The 16399-nt window shown below is 35.8% G+C and overlaps 1 protein-coding gene and 1 long non-coding RNA gene across 2 annotated transcripts; both read left to right on the top strand.

Moving 5' to 3' along the window:
- Positions 1 to 2450: 2450 nt before the first annotated feature.
- On the top strand, positions 2451 to 4984 carry LOC117919588 (laccase-17-like). The gene is made up of 6 exons (XM_034836778.1): positions 2451 to 2577; positions 2674 to 2825; positions 2935 to 3179; positions 3273 to 3401; positions 3489 to 4454; positions 4580 to 4984. The coding sequence occupies exons 1-6, from the start codon at positions 2467 to 2469 to the stop codon at positions 4708 to 4710; spliced, it is 1734 nt and encodes a 577-aa protein (XP_034692669.1). The 5' UTR covers positions 2451 to 2466; the 3' UTR covers positions 4711 to 4984.
- A 927-nt stretch (positions 4985 to 5911) lies between these two features.
- Positions 5912 to 7060, top strand: LOC117920124. The gene is made up of 2 exons (XR_004652206.1): positions 5912 to 6240; positions 6358 to 7060. It is a non-coding gene; the product is annotated as an uncharacterized LOC117920124 (long non-coding RNA).
- Positions 7061 to 16399: the final 9339 nt, after the last annotated feature.

Below are 16399 nucleotides of genomic sequence, written 5' to 3'. Positions count from 1 at the left end.
CGTCCATCCAATGCAGAGAACGCTATGTCAAGTTTTATGATTTCCTAAAGCCAAACTGACTTCTTTTGTTTGAATTTAGGATGGTGTATTAAAAAGATGATAAGAAATTTTAATTTTTTATTTATTTAATTACATAAAAACTTAAAAGATAAAAAGCATATCTTAAAATTTATGTCTTCAAATCTATAGTTTTTATTTGAAAAGTAAATAATATTTTAAAAAATTATATAAACTAAAAGAGATTTCTTGAAATTGAGCAATTTTTAAAGGGTTTTTGATAAATCAACTAATTAATAACTTAATTTGACTTATTGATTTAAGTTATTAAATAAATTAAGCATATTTCATAAAATAACTTGACATCTCAATTTAAAATTATTTTTAACTTTAAATATTAAACTAAAATATTTAATTTAATCTTCATCCTCCTTTACCTCATTTAACTTATTTTTATTATTTTTCAAAATTTTCATTTTATAACATTTAAATAATATTAAAAATAAATATAATTTATAAATAAATAAACATTATAATTTTTTTGTAATTTATTTTATATATGTTAAAAAAAGAAAAGAAAATTTATTTATTTTTATTTATACATAATCAAGGTAAAGTAATGTTTGACAAGACAAATGTCTAAACTTACGGGAACTCAACCTAAGTTTTTTTTAAAAAATTGAACTCCTTCTAATCCATTTAAGCTTCTTCCAAACTTGTCCCATTGGGTGCAAGGTTAGAGGAGCACAACAACACCTAAAAAAATGGGTTCCAAGTCTTACGTTTGACCATAAATGTTAACAAGGGGTTTGAGGCATGGGTCACTTGAAAATGAAATAAAATAAATAAATTATTATTTTTATTTAATTTTATATATGATAGGCAACTTTGAACCACCTTCAATATTAAAAAAATTCTTAAACTCCCTCTAAATATTTAAATCTCTCCCACAATTCTTGTTAGGAATAAAGGGTTAGATTATTTCATAAATAGTAGAGGAAGCATTAATAGGTTTAGAATTTTATTTTTTATTTATGGAAAAATTGCATGGACAACTCTAGGAGATTATTGACAATTATATTGGCAGTCCCTCAGTTTTTTGAAATTATACAAGACATTATCAACTAAAGGGGTTAATAATATTGATAAAATGTCCTTATTACCCTTCATTAAATATATTAGACTATAAATGTAGTATTCTGATGCATAAAAATAAAACTAGAACTTGAAAATTGAAAGTCTCAATCCTCAAATTAAATTGGCTAGAACCCTAATCTTGCAATGGGAAAACGAGTATTCATCCTAGTTCAAGATTTTTATTTGCAATTGTAAAAACGCAGTCCATATCCTTCAATCTGAACTTTCAGAAAAAGTAAATCACATCCTCAAATCACAAAATGCTATGGTTGCTATGACGTTTTGATATGCAGCAACTAACCAAACGAATAGATGAAGTTAAAGGGTTTTTCTTGTATGTGTGGAGTGATGATTTACTTCCATGGTTGTCCATTACGAAAAGAAGACATCAGATAGAGCATGTACACCCAACAAACGAATAGATGAAGTTAAAAGGGTTTTTCTTGTATGTGTGGAGTGATGATTTTCTTCCACGGTTGCCCGTTACGAAAAGAAGACGTCAGATAGAGCATGTACACCCAACATAGATGGAACTTATTGTTAAATAAATACCCTTCTGTTTGATTAGACAAAAGTTTTTTATTATTTGTAATGGATTAAGGAAGAAGCGGCAACCAACGAGATGGTGTGGTTTGATTAGCAAGTGCCAACAGTCGGAGGGTGAAGGCCGGCGGGCTCCCATGCCCAACAGTCCTTGAATGAATGACAATGGCGTGTTTTTATTTTTTTTTAATAATATGAAGAGAAAGAATGTGAAGATTATTGAACATGCGCAGAGAAAATTAATACCTAAATATTAAGACTACAATTTAATTAATTAAATTGAGGTTTTATATCATTTGCCTGAGAGTTTCTTAGATGATAGGTATGAATTCTTTATTTATAGTAGTGGGAAAGTGCAGAGAGAACAAAAAAATTTATTGCTACTTAGAGATGCCCAGCAGAGTAAAAAATGGGACAGTAGCCCTGGCCAACATGCCCTGAATATAGGTCCATGAATGCCAAGGAGGATACTTTGGGGACTCTGATAGAAACCGTTAAGAATAAATTGAAATAATATAATCTATGACTTTGACAGCACTCTAAGATAAAGCTTGGCCAGCAGCTAGGCTGTCGGATCAAAGTCTAATTTGTTGAGGAAGGTCGCGGGCTATCTTCTATCTGTACGTTAATCTCATTTCTCATCACCTAATTTAACCAAACGCAACCATTCTTCTCCTATATAAACACCCACACTTCGTTCTTTCTCTGTACCCGCCTGGTCTTGTCCATCAAACAAAACTACTCCTAACCAGAAGAGACCAAAAAAAAAAAAAAAAAAAAAACGCTGAGATGGGTTCTGCCTTTGTGAGGATTATGCTATTTGCATTTTGTGCTTTCTGGGTTTTGCCTGAGCTGGTAATTGCAAAGCATACAGGCACAACCAGGCACTACAAGTTTGATGTACGTACTGCATCTCATGCTCATCATGTGAAACATCTTTCTGCATCTCCACTTGCTAGTGAAATTACATTCTGATTTCAAATGGTCTTTTTACAGATTAAGCTGCAGACAGTGACGAGATTATGCCAAACAAAAAGTATTGTTACCGTCAATGGACAATTCCCAGGCCCTAGGATCATAGCAAGAGAAGGTGATCGGGTCATCATTAAGGTGGTTAACCATGTCCAAAACAATATCACAATCCATTGGTATGCAACCTCCTTTTATTATTATTCTTATTGTTGTTCTTCCTGTTCTTAGTTAGTATTCATCCCCTGTTGCATTTATTGACATGTGTACTTGAATTGAGAAAAACAGGCACGGGATTCGGCAGCTAAGAAGTGGATGGGCGGATGGACCTGCCTACATTACACAGTGCCCAATTCAGACAGGTCAGAGCTATGTGTACAACTTCACTATCACTGGGCAGAGAGGGACCTTATTTTGGCATGCTCATATCTCATGGCTGAGAGCTACTCTCTATGGACCCCTTGTCATCCTTCCTAAGCGGGGTGTCTCTTACCCATTTCCCCAACCCTTCAAAGAAGTCCCAATCATCTTTGGTAATTTAAATTTCTACAAATAAATCATATACTGCCTTTTTCTTGTACTTGATCTAAGTTGCATGAGTTGGGCCTTTTTTCTTAATATTGCAGGCGAGTGGTGGGAAGCTGACATAGAGACCATGATTAACCAAGCAATGCAAACAGGAGGAGCCCCAAATGTCTCTGACGCTTACACCATGAATGGTCTTCCCGGACCCTTGTATAACTGCTCAGCTAAGGGTATTTTGTACTGCTTCAATTTAATTAAAGGGAACTTAATATGTCCTCGGAATAGGTGCATTTAAATAAAGATTATATTTGTTGCAGATACATTTAGGCTGAAGGTGAGACCGGGAAAGACCTATCTCCTGCGGCTAATCAATGCTGCACTCAATGACGAGCTCTTCTTCAGCATAGCCAACCATACTGTCACCGTAGTTGAAGTTGATGCAGTCTATGTGAAACCATTTAAAACCAACACTCTTGTCATCACCCCTGGACAGACTACCAATATCCTTCTCAAGACCAAATCTCACTCCCCTAACGCCACCTTCCTCATGGCTGCCAGGTCTTACGCCACCGGTCCTGCTGCTTTTGACAATTCTACAACAGCTGGAATTTTAGAATATGAGCAAAAATCGTCCGTGTCAAACACTAGGAACAGAAAGCCCTCTGTTCTCAAACCAGCCCTTCCCATGTTCAATGACACAATTTTTGCCATGAAATTCAGCAAGAAATTACGCAGCTTAGCCTCTAACAAATTTCCAGCAAAAGTCCCACAAACAGTGAATAGACGCTTCTTCTTCACGGTGGGACTGGGCCTAATCCAATGCTCACGGAACCAAGCGTGCCCAGGACCCAACAACACCATGGTAGCAGCTGCCATCAACAATGTGTCATTTGTGCAGCCAAGCACAGCCCTTCTTCAAGCTCATTTCTTCGGAAAGTCCAAGGCCGTCTACACCACTGATTTCCCAGCAAACCCACCCTTCAAATTCAACTACACGGGCACTCCCCCAAGCAACATTCTTGTAAACAGTGGGACCAAGGTGGTGGTACTACCCTTCAATACAAGAGTGGAGTTGGTGTTGCAGGACACTAGTATCATAGGTGCAGAGAGCCACCCACTTCATCTGCACGGCTTTAACTTCTATGTGGTGGGACAGGGATTCGGAAACTTTGATCCTAAGAAGGATCCTGCCAATTTCAACTTGGTCGATCCCATAGAGAGAAACACCGTGGGGGTGCCTTCCGGCGGTTGGGTGGCCATTCGTTTCCGCGCAGACAATCCTGGTAGGTGAACAACTCAATTTAATACACCAATTAGCAATGGGTCAAGACAGAAATCAGACAGAAACTGCCGCACTTGGGTGGCTCTGATAATGATTTTTTTTTTTTTTTTTCCATGTGGTGAACAGGGGTTTGGTTTATGCACTGCCACCTGGAAGTCCACACCAGCTGGGGATTGAAGATGGCCTGGGTTGTCACGGATGGGAAGCGTCCCAATCAAAAACTGCCTCCTCCGCCCTCCGATCTTCCCAAATGTTAACTTTGTTTTTCAACTCAGTTGCTTTTTATTATTTCCTTCGAATTCCTGTTATTATTTTATTATTTTCTGCAAATGTTAACTTTGTTTTTTCCCCTTATGTCTGCCCCGGGCAAGGATGAAGAAGAGTCTTCCATTGCTTTCGGCATATAATGATGGTTTTGCGTCGCGTTTTTTCTATGCCCACTTGGAAACGTAAAGTGGGGTTTTTGAAGTTTGTTATTAGGCTTGTAACACTAATTCAATTATTGAAAGAAGCAACCATATTTGTATCTTCTGTTTTTTGTTCGTTTAGATATGTATAGAAAAATTTCCAGCTTTTGATTTTGTCTTCTCCAGCTTCTCTAAAACCAAAATGAACATTTGACTCCAGGGATGAGGTGAAAAGATATCACTAAAAATTTTACTTTTCTTATTCAACTATCATAAGGAATAAAATAAAACAACTTAACAAATTTTTTAAAAAATTTTATACATTTTAACACTTTTATTTTTATACGTAATCAATCTTTAAAAATATGAATTAAAAAACTTATTTAACTTGACCAAACTTATTTTATACATCAAGTCATTTGAAGCTTTAAAAATATGATTTATTGGCAAACTCCTACATATTTTATTTTATAAAAAATTAAACAATTCCTTAGACATTTTTTACTCTTCCCCAGTTACCTTGTTTTTTAAAAATTTTATATTTTGTTTAACAACATTTTTGAAGTCTAAAAAGATTTGAATGAATATGTTTTTTCTTTTATTAGAACACTCAAAAGCTATTATTTATAAAACATTAAAATATATATTTTTTATTTTTAATTAAAAAACTTATTATATGTTGAAATACTTTAGATTGGAAATATTAAAACTCTTATTTAATATTCAAATTAAAAAAAAAAAAAAAAGAGTTTGCGTGGGTGTCGCAAATATTCAAATAATTCAAGAAATCACATGGCACGTGCGGGCTTAACGGCTTCAAAAATTGAGGGTATGCTGAGCTGGCAATATCTACCTATAAAAGCAGATCAAGAACCCCGGTCCGTGTCGTAAATATTCAAATAATTCAAGAACTCGCATGGCACGTGCAGGCTTAACGGCTTCAAGAATTGAGGTTATGTTGAGCTGGCAGTATTTACCTATAAAAGCAGTTCAAGAGCCCTGCTCGGAGTCCTGTCTAGACCTCTCTCATGCGCTCACTCTCTCTCTCAAAGCTCTCTCAGAGCCAAGTTCAAAACCCTAGTTCTAACTTTTCTTGAGTTTTACACACTTTTCTTTTAAGAATTTACTCTGTTTTTTCAACAATGAATTCTCTCGGAAAAACTCATTTTGAGTTCTTGAAAACTACTTTTATTGGTTTTTTCCTATACAAAAGATTTTTTGCATATACGATGTTCTCTTTTTCTAGATCTTCCGTTCTTTCTTTTAATTTTCATGAGTTTTCTCGGCAGCCAAACAACTGCTGTTATATGTTTTCTTCATGATATCTCCGTCTTCTTTAGATTTGGTTGTTTTTTCATATACGCTGCTCTCTTTTTCAAGGTTTTCTCATTCTTTTCTTTTCATGAGTTTTCTTGGCAGCCAAACAGCTGCTCTTGTATGTTTTCTCCCTAATTTCTGTCTTCTTTAGATTTGATTGTTTTCTTTGCATATCTCCAGGGAGAAAAAGCATGCTCATGTTCCACTGCTTGAGATCGCTGACTACTCTGCTTTTTCAAATGACGAAACGACATCTGCGGTTGCTTTTCATTATAATTGTGTTCTCGGCGTTCATCACCTTGCAAGCTTCGGCTATTACAGATCCACGAGATGGTAACTCCACTCTTTTTGTTCTTGATTGTCTTATCTTCTTTTGATTTTATTTATTTATTTATTTTTATTTTTTTGCTGTCTGAGAGATTGATTCTTGATTGCTAAAAGAAATAATTTAACCAGGTTCAGCTTTTATGGATCAGGAAAATGGTACTCGCATATTTAGTCTTGATTTTTTTCTTGTCATTTTTCTCTAGAAAATTGACATCATCTGCACCATAAGATGATTGCCAGTTATTGTGGGGGCTTCGTTACAACCGTTTGACCTCCAAGAAAATTTCTGGGATCTGAAAAAGCAAGACATCCACCTAATTGAACCTAACGGAAATATTTCGCAGGTTGAGTTTAGTTTTTTATTTATCCAAAAACAAAAGTAACATAGATTACATGGTTCAGAATTCTATTTTCTTTTCTTCTTTCTTTTCCTCGGTTTTCTTTGCCAGCAATGGGTTAGCAAAGATTCGTCTGTTCTTTTTAATGGTTTGGTGGAAAAAATAACAGAATGGATCTTGACTCCTAATTAGTTAATATTTTGGGCAGCTATACGGTATGAATGGGGCTTCCATAATATTTATCTTCGCGCTTCCTTTTAGGTCTTGTGGCTATCTTGTATACATAGTGTATACCTTCTTTTCTCTATAATACATTTTCTTTATCTATCAAAAAAAGGGTGCACTTCACCTCTATAAAATGTTTTAAGATCTTTTTCAACATTTTGGTATCCTTTTATTTATGTGGTGCTATATGCTGGTTCTTGTTGAAATCTTTGTGTCTAAAGTTTTCTTGTATGTCAGGTTATAACGTATGAGGTACCTCCATTTAATTACTCTGTAACATCAAATTCAATCAGTGAATTTGCTTACCTTTGCCCATCCTGTTGAATGGGTAACCGTATACTAGGAACTTTGTGTTTAATACTTGCCCCTACAATATATGTATATAACTTAATTTATGTTTCATATGGCTGCAATGTTGCAATGTTGTGATGCAAGTTTTCAACCTTGATCATACTGCTTGTCATGACTGTTGCTTTTATGTTAAATTTACTACGTCCTCAAAGAGCTTGGGGATTTCAAGTGCGTGCAAACTATTAGAGAGTCACACCCTGGATATCTCCCTCGGGCCCTTGTGCAGATAGGTTTTGGAATACTCAAAACATCTTATGAGTTGAACATGCATTTGATCATGGAACATGTAGTTTGGTTTGTCTGTGGCATGAAACAATGGTGATCTTTCTGTCTCAACACATCATACATACATATATATATATATATACACACAAACAATGATACAAACAATATGCCCATGAAAATGGCTGTAAGTTTGTTTAATCCATTTCTGTCTTCTATTCATTCTGGTCCTATTTGGTTGTTGGGAAAGCAAGGGAAGATGAAGGAAAATTGTTTTAGTGGTGTTTTGTGTTGTCTGGTTTCTAAGAAATGGAAACACACTTAAACAGAGTCATAGGGCTGTACTAGGCTCAGTTGAATGGTGATTCCCAAATCTAAGCTTCAAGATTTGGATTTCTTTTGTTTTCCTACCTTTTCTCAACAACCAAACTGATAATATTTTTTCCTTTATTCTGCAACTTTTTGTGAATCTTTGTGGGATGTGGATGTTTTATAGGAATGAAACTTGCAATAATTGAACTGGGCTCTTTGGTTGGCCTGAATTTTTAGGCCTTCTTATAGTGAATATTTTTTTGTTGTTTTGCCTTGGCACTGTTGTGTTTCTTAATCTGTTAGAATGAGGAATTTCTACTATAAGATTGAGTGTTTTGATTGTATGAATTTGTTTTGACTATGGTTTTATAGATTTAAAGCTTTGTTTATTTGGAAATTGTAGATCAGTGGACCATCTATGACTTGTGCCTTACTGTCCGATCATTTTGAAGTTTTTTTCAGCTTTATATACTTATGATGATGAACAATAAAACCATAATTTTTGTCTCTTTTTTTTTTTTCCTTTGGGTAATTCCTCATGTTCATAGCATGGTTGGGATTTGGGAAATTTCAGCATCAGGTTCTCGGAGTTATTCAGGAAAATGTAGGGAACAACTCAGGGAATTTATGAATATGAAAAAGCTAGGCCTTGTTAGCAAAGTGTGTAAGATGTTTTTTCAAGTTGACTTTTCAGAAACATCTAAGAAGTTCAGTAATAATTCATGAATCATTCACTGGGACTCTGGATAGTTCTAAATATCTTGAAAAAATTGCTGCACATGCCTAGTTCAACGAAGGACTCAGGACAAATTTGGGAAGTACAGGAACAGTTTTCAGAATTTTATCATTATACAGATGGTTCAATTAGAGAACCTGAATGAATTGGGAACCTGGAACCTTTATTTTAATGATTTCTGGTTATTGATTGGTGGAAGTTACACGCTTTCGTGGTTGGAATCTTTTCAATACTCAATTCTAATGGGATAGGATACACGGAATAAATTCACTAGTTGCAGGATGAATAAACAGACAGAGATCCTCGTTTTTCTTTCTTGGTTGGATATGATTGTGTAGGATGCTTCTATATGTACTTGATTTACTAACATAGCAGAAGCTGACCTCTTCTTGATGCCTATGTTTTGAGTTTGTGTCGTATGATGTCTTTCACGAAATATTCTTGATTCTTTTTGGTACCCAGTTATTCTTGACTCAAAAAGATCAAAATGCTGAATTTTTGCATCAAAGAATTGAATAATCATTAACCTTTTTAATTTTCTAAATTAAAGTAGCATTTTCGAAGGCATTGATCAAAAACTTGGATATTTTGTCTAAATTAGAGTAGCATTTTCTTACGAAAGTGTTTGGTTTCCTAGAAAGATCCAAACGTTGGCTATATTTTGTCTATGGAATCTTCTTTGTTGTGGTTATTTGTGACTTGAACAGAGGTAGTATATTTTCTTTTTCAATAAATTTGGATTTTAGTTTTTTGTTGAATTCGTATAGATATTTTCTTTCTAATAATTTTGTTTTGGGCTGTTGAACACTTTCTATTTCTGAATAATGCTATGAACAATAATATATGAATCAATCCAATTTTAGGACCAGATAAGATGTTGGTGTCAAGAGGTTTTGTTTTATGAAAGAATGTGAAGGTAATATATGTTTTCTTATATTTAATTATTAAAAAAAATTTGGATTCTTGAATTTTACTTACTATAATTTTTTCATAAGTTCTTGAAATTATCCTTTTTGGAAATATCAAATAATTAGTCCTCCTAACTGATTTTTGGGAGTGAGAGTGAGTGAGAATGAGAAGTTTTCTTGTCAGCCAAATAATTGATTTTTGGAGAGAATCAAGTTGTTATTGTTGAAACAGTCTAAATGTGGTGGTATTATTTTATTTGTTGATTTTTTTATCTTTGAATCCATTATAATTTTTATATGTTTTTTCCTTAAAAAAATTCTTTTATTTTGATTTTTTTTTCCATAATGTTATATTTTGTTAGCTCATCTTTGCATTATGATTTTTTTTTTTTTTATTTTGAATTTTAATGAGCTATGGATGATTAAGAAATGGATCGTTCCAATTACGCGAGGATAAGGTAGTTGGTATAAAAGTGTTTGGTTTTTCTAAATGAACAAAACATAGTCTATTTTTTGTCTACAAAATCTTCTTGTCATTTGAAAGGGGCATGGAAAACTCGTGCATTGGTAACTTGATTTATTCTAACTTGGTATTGTGGCACAAAATTTGTTCTTTTGGGAACACGAGACTTGACTTTCTTCCAAAGTGATTCTCACATACAAGCAAATACGAGGTTCAACTCTTATAAACCACATAATTTTTTTTAGTAACCTTCTACTAGATACTTGAAATATTAAATTAAAGTATTTTTAGAGACATAATATTAGGTGTCGTCCATGGGAAATAGAAAGAAAAAATCTATAATTGAGGGATGACATTTGAAAAACAAACTCTTGATATTAAGATCTCAACAAAAGAAAGATTGTTGTAGCTCATGAATAAACTAGGCAAGCAATAGGAAGAAAATAAAAAACACATGAAACCCTTCTCCAAGCTTCTGAAACATTTAGACAAGAAAATGAAATTCTAGTAACCATTGCCAAAACACCTTAGACATTGATCTTTATCCAATCATTGGACATTCAACCTTCCCTTTAACCTATCACTCCCTTATGAGGTAATAAAACTTAGATCTCAAACAAACATGTCAAGGAGAGGACATGGTCTTAGCACTAAGGGATTTTAGTTCATCTTCTAACATGGAGTTTGCCAACAACAACTCAATATGTTCCTTATCCCTTCATCTCTAATTAAAAGCAAGCCCAAAGACTTTGCTTGGGATGTTAAAAAAGATATTGGAATAAGCTAAAGGAAAATAGGTGGAAGATTTTTCGGGAGTTTTATGACCGTATAGGACAACCATGTGAAAACCAACAAAAGCAATTTCGTTCATGCTAGCTTATGTGATGGAGGTTGTCATCCCTATAAAAATCGGATTGGTCGTCTTCTATGCCCAATACCACATCGTCTAAGCAAGTCCTCCTGAGCGTGAAAGCTTATGGGTTTCTTATACTTGAAATTGTTCGAGAGCTCACCTTGGTCGAGCTTAGGAGAACTCAACATGGGGGCATTGAGAAAAAAGTATTAGATTGCTCATGTGTCTCACATGGCGTAGATATTGAGGGTTGTGACAAGACACGTATGAAGAACGAGTCTCAAAGGGAACCTTATCCTGTCACATCAATAGAGGGTGTCAGAGGGGTCAACCATGCACCGTTTAACGCAGATATACTCAACCAATCATAAGCACCACACAATCTCTAACGTTTAACTCCTGACATGCCACTTCCTTAGAAAAAAGTTGACTCACCTAGCCAATTAGGAGTTGGCTTGGAAAACCTATAAAGAAAAATGAAAAATAATTTTTTCACGAGTGTGCGGTGCTAAGGACCCTTATTTAGCCAACCTTCCTTCCCAGCTTTTAGAAAAACAAAGTAAAAGGGACATAAACGATTACGGGAAACATTTCCCAACTTGTATTATTTCACACAAGGACGCCTAAACCTTGTGCGGTGAGCCAGCTGAGGAAGCCATGGGCGCAATGCCATGGCCTAATGGGGCACTTAGACAACAACTGACTCGCACCCATGATGCCTACATACAGCACAGGGGCGCAATGTCCTGTGCACCAAGAGGGATCAACCATGGGCGCAATGTCATGGCTCGTTGCTATGAAGTTGGACCTAATAGTGGAAACAAGCAACACGTTCAGGCCATGGGCACCTAGACATGGCATGGACTCGCATTAGTGCGGGAAAGACACACTGATGCACCAGACACTTGGTCAGTTGGAAAAGAAAAGTTATATCCTGGTCCTGAATAGCCAAAACACGCATCAATAGATGGGGGTGATAATTAGAAATTGCCTAGTGACTCAAATAGTCAATGGATTATCACATCTAGGATGGTTAAACACCAACAATTGGCATCGTCCATGGTATAAAAACAAAAAGCCAACCATGGTGATTACACAAGCAACTAACCACGCTAATGATACATTTGTCAACCCAACAACTGATGAGCAACAACGATGAGTACTTAAACTCCAGTTGACTAAGCACCAAAGGTAGTTGGATGAACTAAGAAGAACCACTAATTAGTTGAAAAGAAAGAATATGATCTTAGCAGCCAACTTAGTGCAATTACCCAGGTGTTATCAGTAGGTGAAGAAGCACTAGTGAAGCTATTAAAAAAAATTTTCTTGGGCTTACCAAATGGGTTGATCCATTTGGAAGCAAAAATCCTAGAGCTAGGATGTGTGACCACCAAGCCTTGAGAGAAGAATGCCCTAAGTGGTAGCCACCAACACCCACTCAAGGGAGAACCAAGAGGTACTACCCAAAAGACACCAACTGATCGTGGGCATGACTTGTGGTGTATCCGTGCGAGGCCTCCTCCCCCTAGAAAGCACCTCTCGAGACTACCTCTTGCATTCTTGATGATATGTTGTCGATGTCTTTAGCTCTCTATATCGTATAACAAAGACATCCTCTAGGGTTCGCGGTACTAAAGTTCATTATGTATGATGGTACCACAAACCCCTTCGACCACTTCATGCACTATCGCCAAGTGATGACCCTGGATGTGGGTGATGACGCACTTCTATGCAAGGTGTTCCCAGCTAGTCTCTATATATCTACCCTTACCTGGTTTCACCAACTCCCAAGCAATTCAATCAATGACTTCAGAGTTCAGAGAGCTATTGGAAGTATTTGTAGCATATCACATATGATTTGTCAGGTAGAAGTAGGAATCTAAGTCCTTCTAAGATTTCATGCAGAGATTTGGGCAAACCTTGATCCAAATGGATCCATGTACCACCGATGCGATTATGCAGGCCTTTAAAGGAAGTATCATCCTAGAAACCTCTTCTTTGAGCCTATTTCGAAGAAACCACTAGAAACAATGGATGATTTTTTTTTTCGCAAAGTCAACAAGTACGCTATGCTTGAAGATGATCTCAGAGCAGTGTTCCAACAAATTATTACGACATCCCAAGAGACTCTCTTAACAAAACGAGAGCAACTGACCCAACAAAGGAGACTCTCTTAACAAAATAAGAGCAACCGACCCAACAAAGACATCAAATGACAAAGGGGATACGGGAAGCCAACTAAGAGGGAATCTTAAAGCCTAAAACTGAGAAGATAAGTCAACACTCCAGTTCATGAAGCTCATGCTCAGTTACAACCAACTATTGTCGGTGGTACAGAGTCTAGATGGCTTTTGTTGGCCAAACCCCATGTGGAAGAAGTGAGTCAAAGATATTAGAATTGTTTTTACGAGTTCCATAAAGACAAGATCCATACCACTAAAAGGTGTTGCCACCTCCATTACTAGGTCGAGCAGATTGTGTGAGACGGTCTACTCAACAAGTATCTCCACAGTCGAACAGAACCTGCTATCGTTTGCTAATTAAATCTCAAAATTGGTATCGAGCCTAAACAGGTGATCTATGTCATACATAGGGGGTCGATCGATAGCCAATGAAGGAATAAACAACATGTGAAGACCTTGATGAAAAATATAGAACATGTATGAGGTCTTCAATGTATTTTTCGAAGCAGACTTATTACATATCACTCAATCGCATGAAGATTCCCTCATCTTAACATTGAATGTTGTCGAATATAATGTGTATTCTTTACTAGTCAACCAAGGGAGTTTCGTGAATTTTTTGCATATATTCGCCTACAAGTAGATGAACATCTCAATGAATGTGCTAGAAAGTCTCAGGAAGGCGTTGATGGGCTTCAACATCTCAATCACCATTTCCTTAGGCGACATCATGCTTTCTGTGTTTGTAGGACTTGTTAACATGATGTTCAAGCCTTTTTCATATAATATGATTCTTGGTAGAGCTTGGATCCATGACATGAAAATCATACCATCAACTTACCACCAAAAAGTAAGCTATCTGACCATTTGGGAACAAATAGTCATCTTTAGAGATTAGATGTCCTTGCAATGATGCTATCAAGTGTCAACGCTTCCAGTTTTCAACACAGACATTAGAGAACGGAGTCTTTATGAGAAAAAATAACAACTACAGAAGGATTCCTACCCTGGATCGGACGAGTGAGAATTATTGATCACTGAGCCATCAGTAGCTGTCAATTTGTTCAATGATGACTCCAATCAAAAAGTGTTTCTAGGAAAAATGTTATCATACAAAGAAAAGAAAATATTTACTCAGTTGTTGGGAGGAGAACGCAAATGTTTTCACATGGAAGCATGTAGACTTGAAGGGGATTCACCTCTCTGTAGCTTGCTACCACCTGAATGTTAAGAGAAGGTAGTGTCTAGTAAGGTAGAAACTATGTGAGTTCCATAAAGAGTAATACAAGATCATTGCAGAAGAAGTGAACCGATTGCTTAAGGTTGAATTCATTTGAATTCATTAAGTGGTTATGCAGTACCCGAAATGGTTGGTGAATGTGGTTGTGGTCTCGAAAAAAAGATAGTAAATAGTATGTGTGCGTTGACTTCACAGATCTCAATGAGACGTCATTGAATGACAGTTTTCCTTTTCCTCAAATAGACCAAATAGTTGATTCCATGACAAACCACAAGTTGTTCTCCTTTTTGGACGTTTTTCTCAAGTATAATCAAATACCATTATACGCACCAGATGCGAAGAAGATGACTTTCATTACTAGCCTTATTCGGGTTTACAATATAATGTCGTTTGGTTTGAGGAACACTAAAGCAATTTATTGATGACTAGTGATGAAACTATTTTGACCCTTATTCGAAAAAAAAAACGTAGAAGTCTATATTGACAATATACTTGTTAGGATTGAGTCCCTAACAGCAAGACATGATATAACAAAGTTAGACTTAAATATCTCTTATCCATTTGGTGTATTGACATTCATATGGGCATTCAACTCATGTCTCTTACATTGTACATGCATTAAAAGTTGCATAGGATATACAAGTCATGAGTTCCTTGTAAGTAGATAAGTTGCCTACAGTTGGTTCATGGATTTAAGCAATCCAATAGAGATTGCAATGCACTATTTCCTAATTAGATGGATGACTTGTCTTACCTGTCGGGATGAGTTTCACATGGTGAGTGTACTAGTATATGTGATGCACACTAGACAAGACTTACGGTGAATCATGACGCAAGACTATCAATTGTCATGATTCATAAAGCTACTATACGACATGGATTCTCAACCTTGAGAAAATATTGAGTTTGTGTCAAAATCAACAAGAGACTTTGACTTATGGGTGAGACCCTAAAGTTGTCATATATCCCTATAGATTGGGTCACTGTTGATGGAGACTGATGATAATAGGTATTCTCAATAAATGCACCATGATATCTCATGAGATTGAGACAGTGTGTCCTATTGGGTGACCCAAAGGGCATGTGATCATAAAATCTATGGCCACAATAATTTTTTTTAATGGAATTTGACATATGCTCTTTAAAATTAGAGTATGTCATTTGATTACATAATAAGTGAGATTTGTAATTCAAGGATTTGAGAGGTAATCTTGATAGGTGATAGTACTATCTTGTTATATTATGAACACCAATTCATGGGAAGTCTGCATGTAGTGGATAGTAGGTCACAAACTTGAGCACTTGGTATCTCATTGTAATATACATAGGGTACTAGGGTGTAGTTAACTCTCTATAGTGAGATGTTGAATCAATTTCAGAATTTGATTATGAGGGATCCAATACTCTTATGGGTCCTAATAGTCCTCACTCTAAGCTTATATACCTTGTTGGCACGACTTATGAAGGTTGGATGAGTTTTTAGTTTCACTTTTATGCATGAAGGCCTTTTGATAATTACGTAAGGTTGCATAAGGATAAGTGAGTGGTATTAATCAATTAGCAACCTTTTTAAGCTAGATTAAGTAACCTAGGCCCATGGTGGGCTTAAGTCACTTAAGTCCAATAAGAAGCTTAAAAATACCTCTTTAGGGTTTAGGATTTTCAGGTCTTGTTAGTCTCCCATTTCAGTCTAGAGAAAGAACCTTAGCCTCCACCCTTGAGATATTCACTATCTTAGTGGTTAGATACAAGGAATAGTCATCGAGCAGAAGATCATGGTGTTTATGAGATCTATTATGACTTTAGAGTTATCTACATCGATTGGAATTGATCTGGAAACATTTGGATTAAAGGTATATGACTTTATTCTCTAGATCTATGTTTTCTATGGTATCTATATTGTTTTTGAATACATGTTTATCCACTATGATAGATTTAGAAAGTCTATGATAAATTTGCATGCACCCTACATGATCCTGGGCATGGAAATAGAGTAATCCAGGGTACCCAACAATACTGATCAAAAGTAGATTGAAGTAAAACCGCCTCTAAGACCTTCTAGAA

Source organism: Vitis riparia, chromosome 8, assembly GCF_004353265.1.
Source record: "Vitis riparia cultivar Riparia Gloire de Montpellier isolate 1030 chromosome 8, EGFV_Vit.rip_1.0, whole genome shotgun sequence".
NCBI classification, from domain to species: Eukaryota; Viridiplantae; Streptophyta; class Magnoliopsida; order Vitales; family Vitaceae; genus Vitis; species Vitis riparia.
Note: the sequence above shows the minus strand (reverse complement) of the source record. Positions and strands in the feature narration are given on the sequence as shown.

Bases quoted from the DNA above. Each gene is read 5' to 3' on its own strand.
- LOC117919588 (XM_034836778.1), top strand. From the start codon at position 2,467: ATGGGTTCTGCCTTTGTGAGGATTATGCTATTTGCATTTTGTGCTTTC. The intron at 2,578-2,673 runs GTACGTACTGCA...GTCTTTTTACAG, and splicing joins CCAGGCACTACAAGTTTGAT to ATTAAGCTGCAGACAGTGAC. The intron at 3,402-3,488 runs GTATTTTGTACT...TATTTGTTGCAG, and splicing joins GTATAACTGCTCAGCTAAGG to ATACATTTAGGCTGAAGGTG.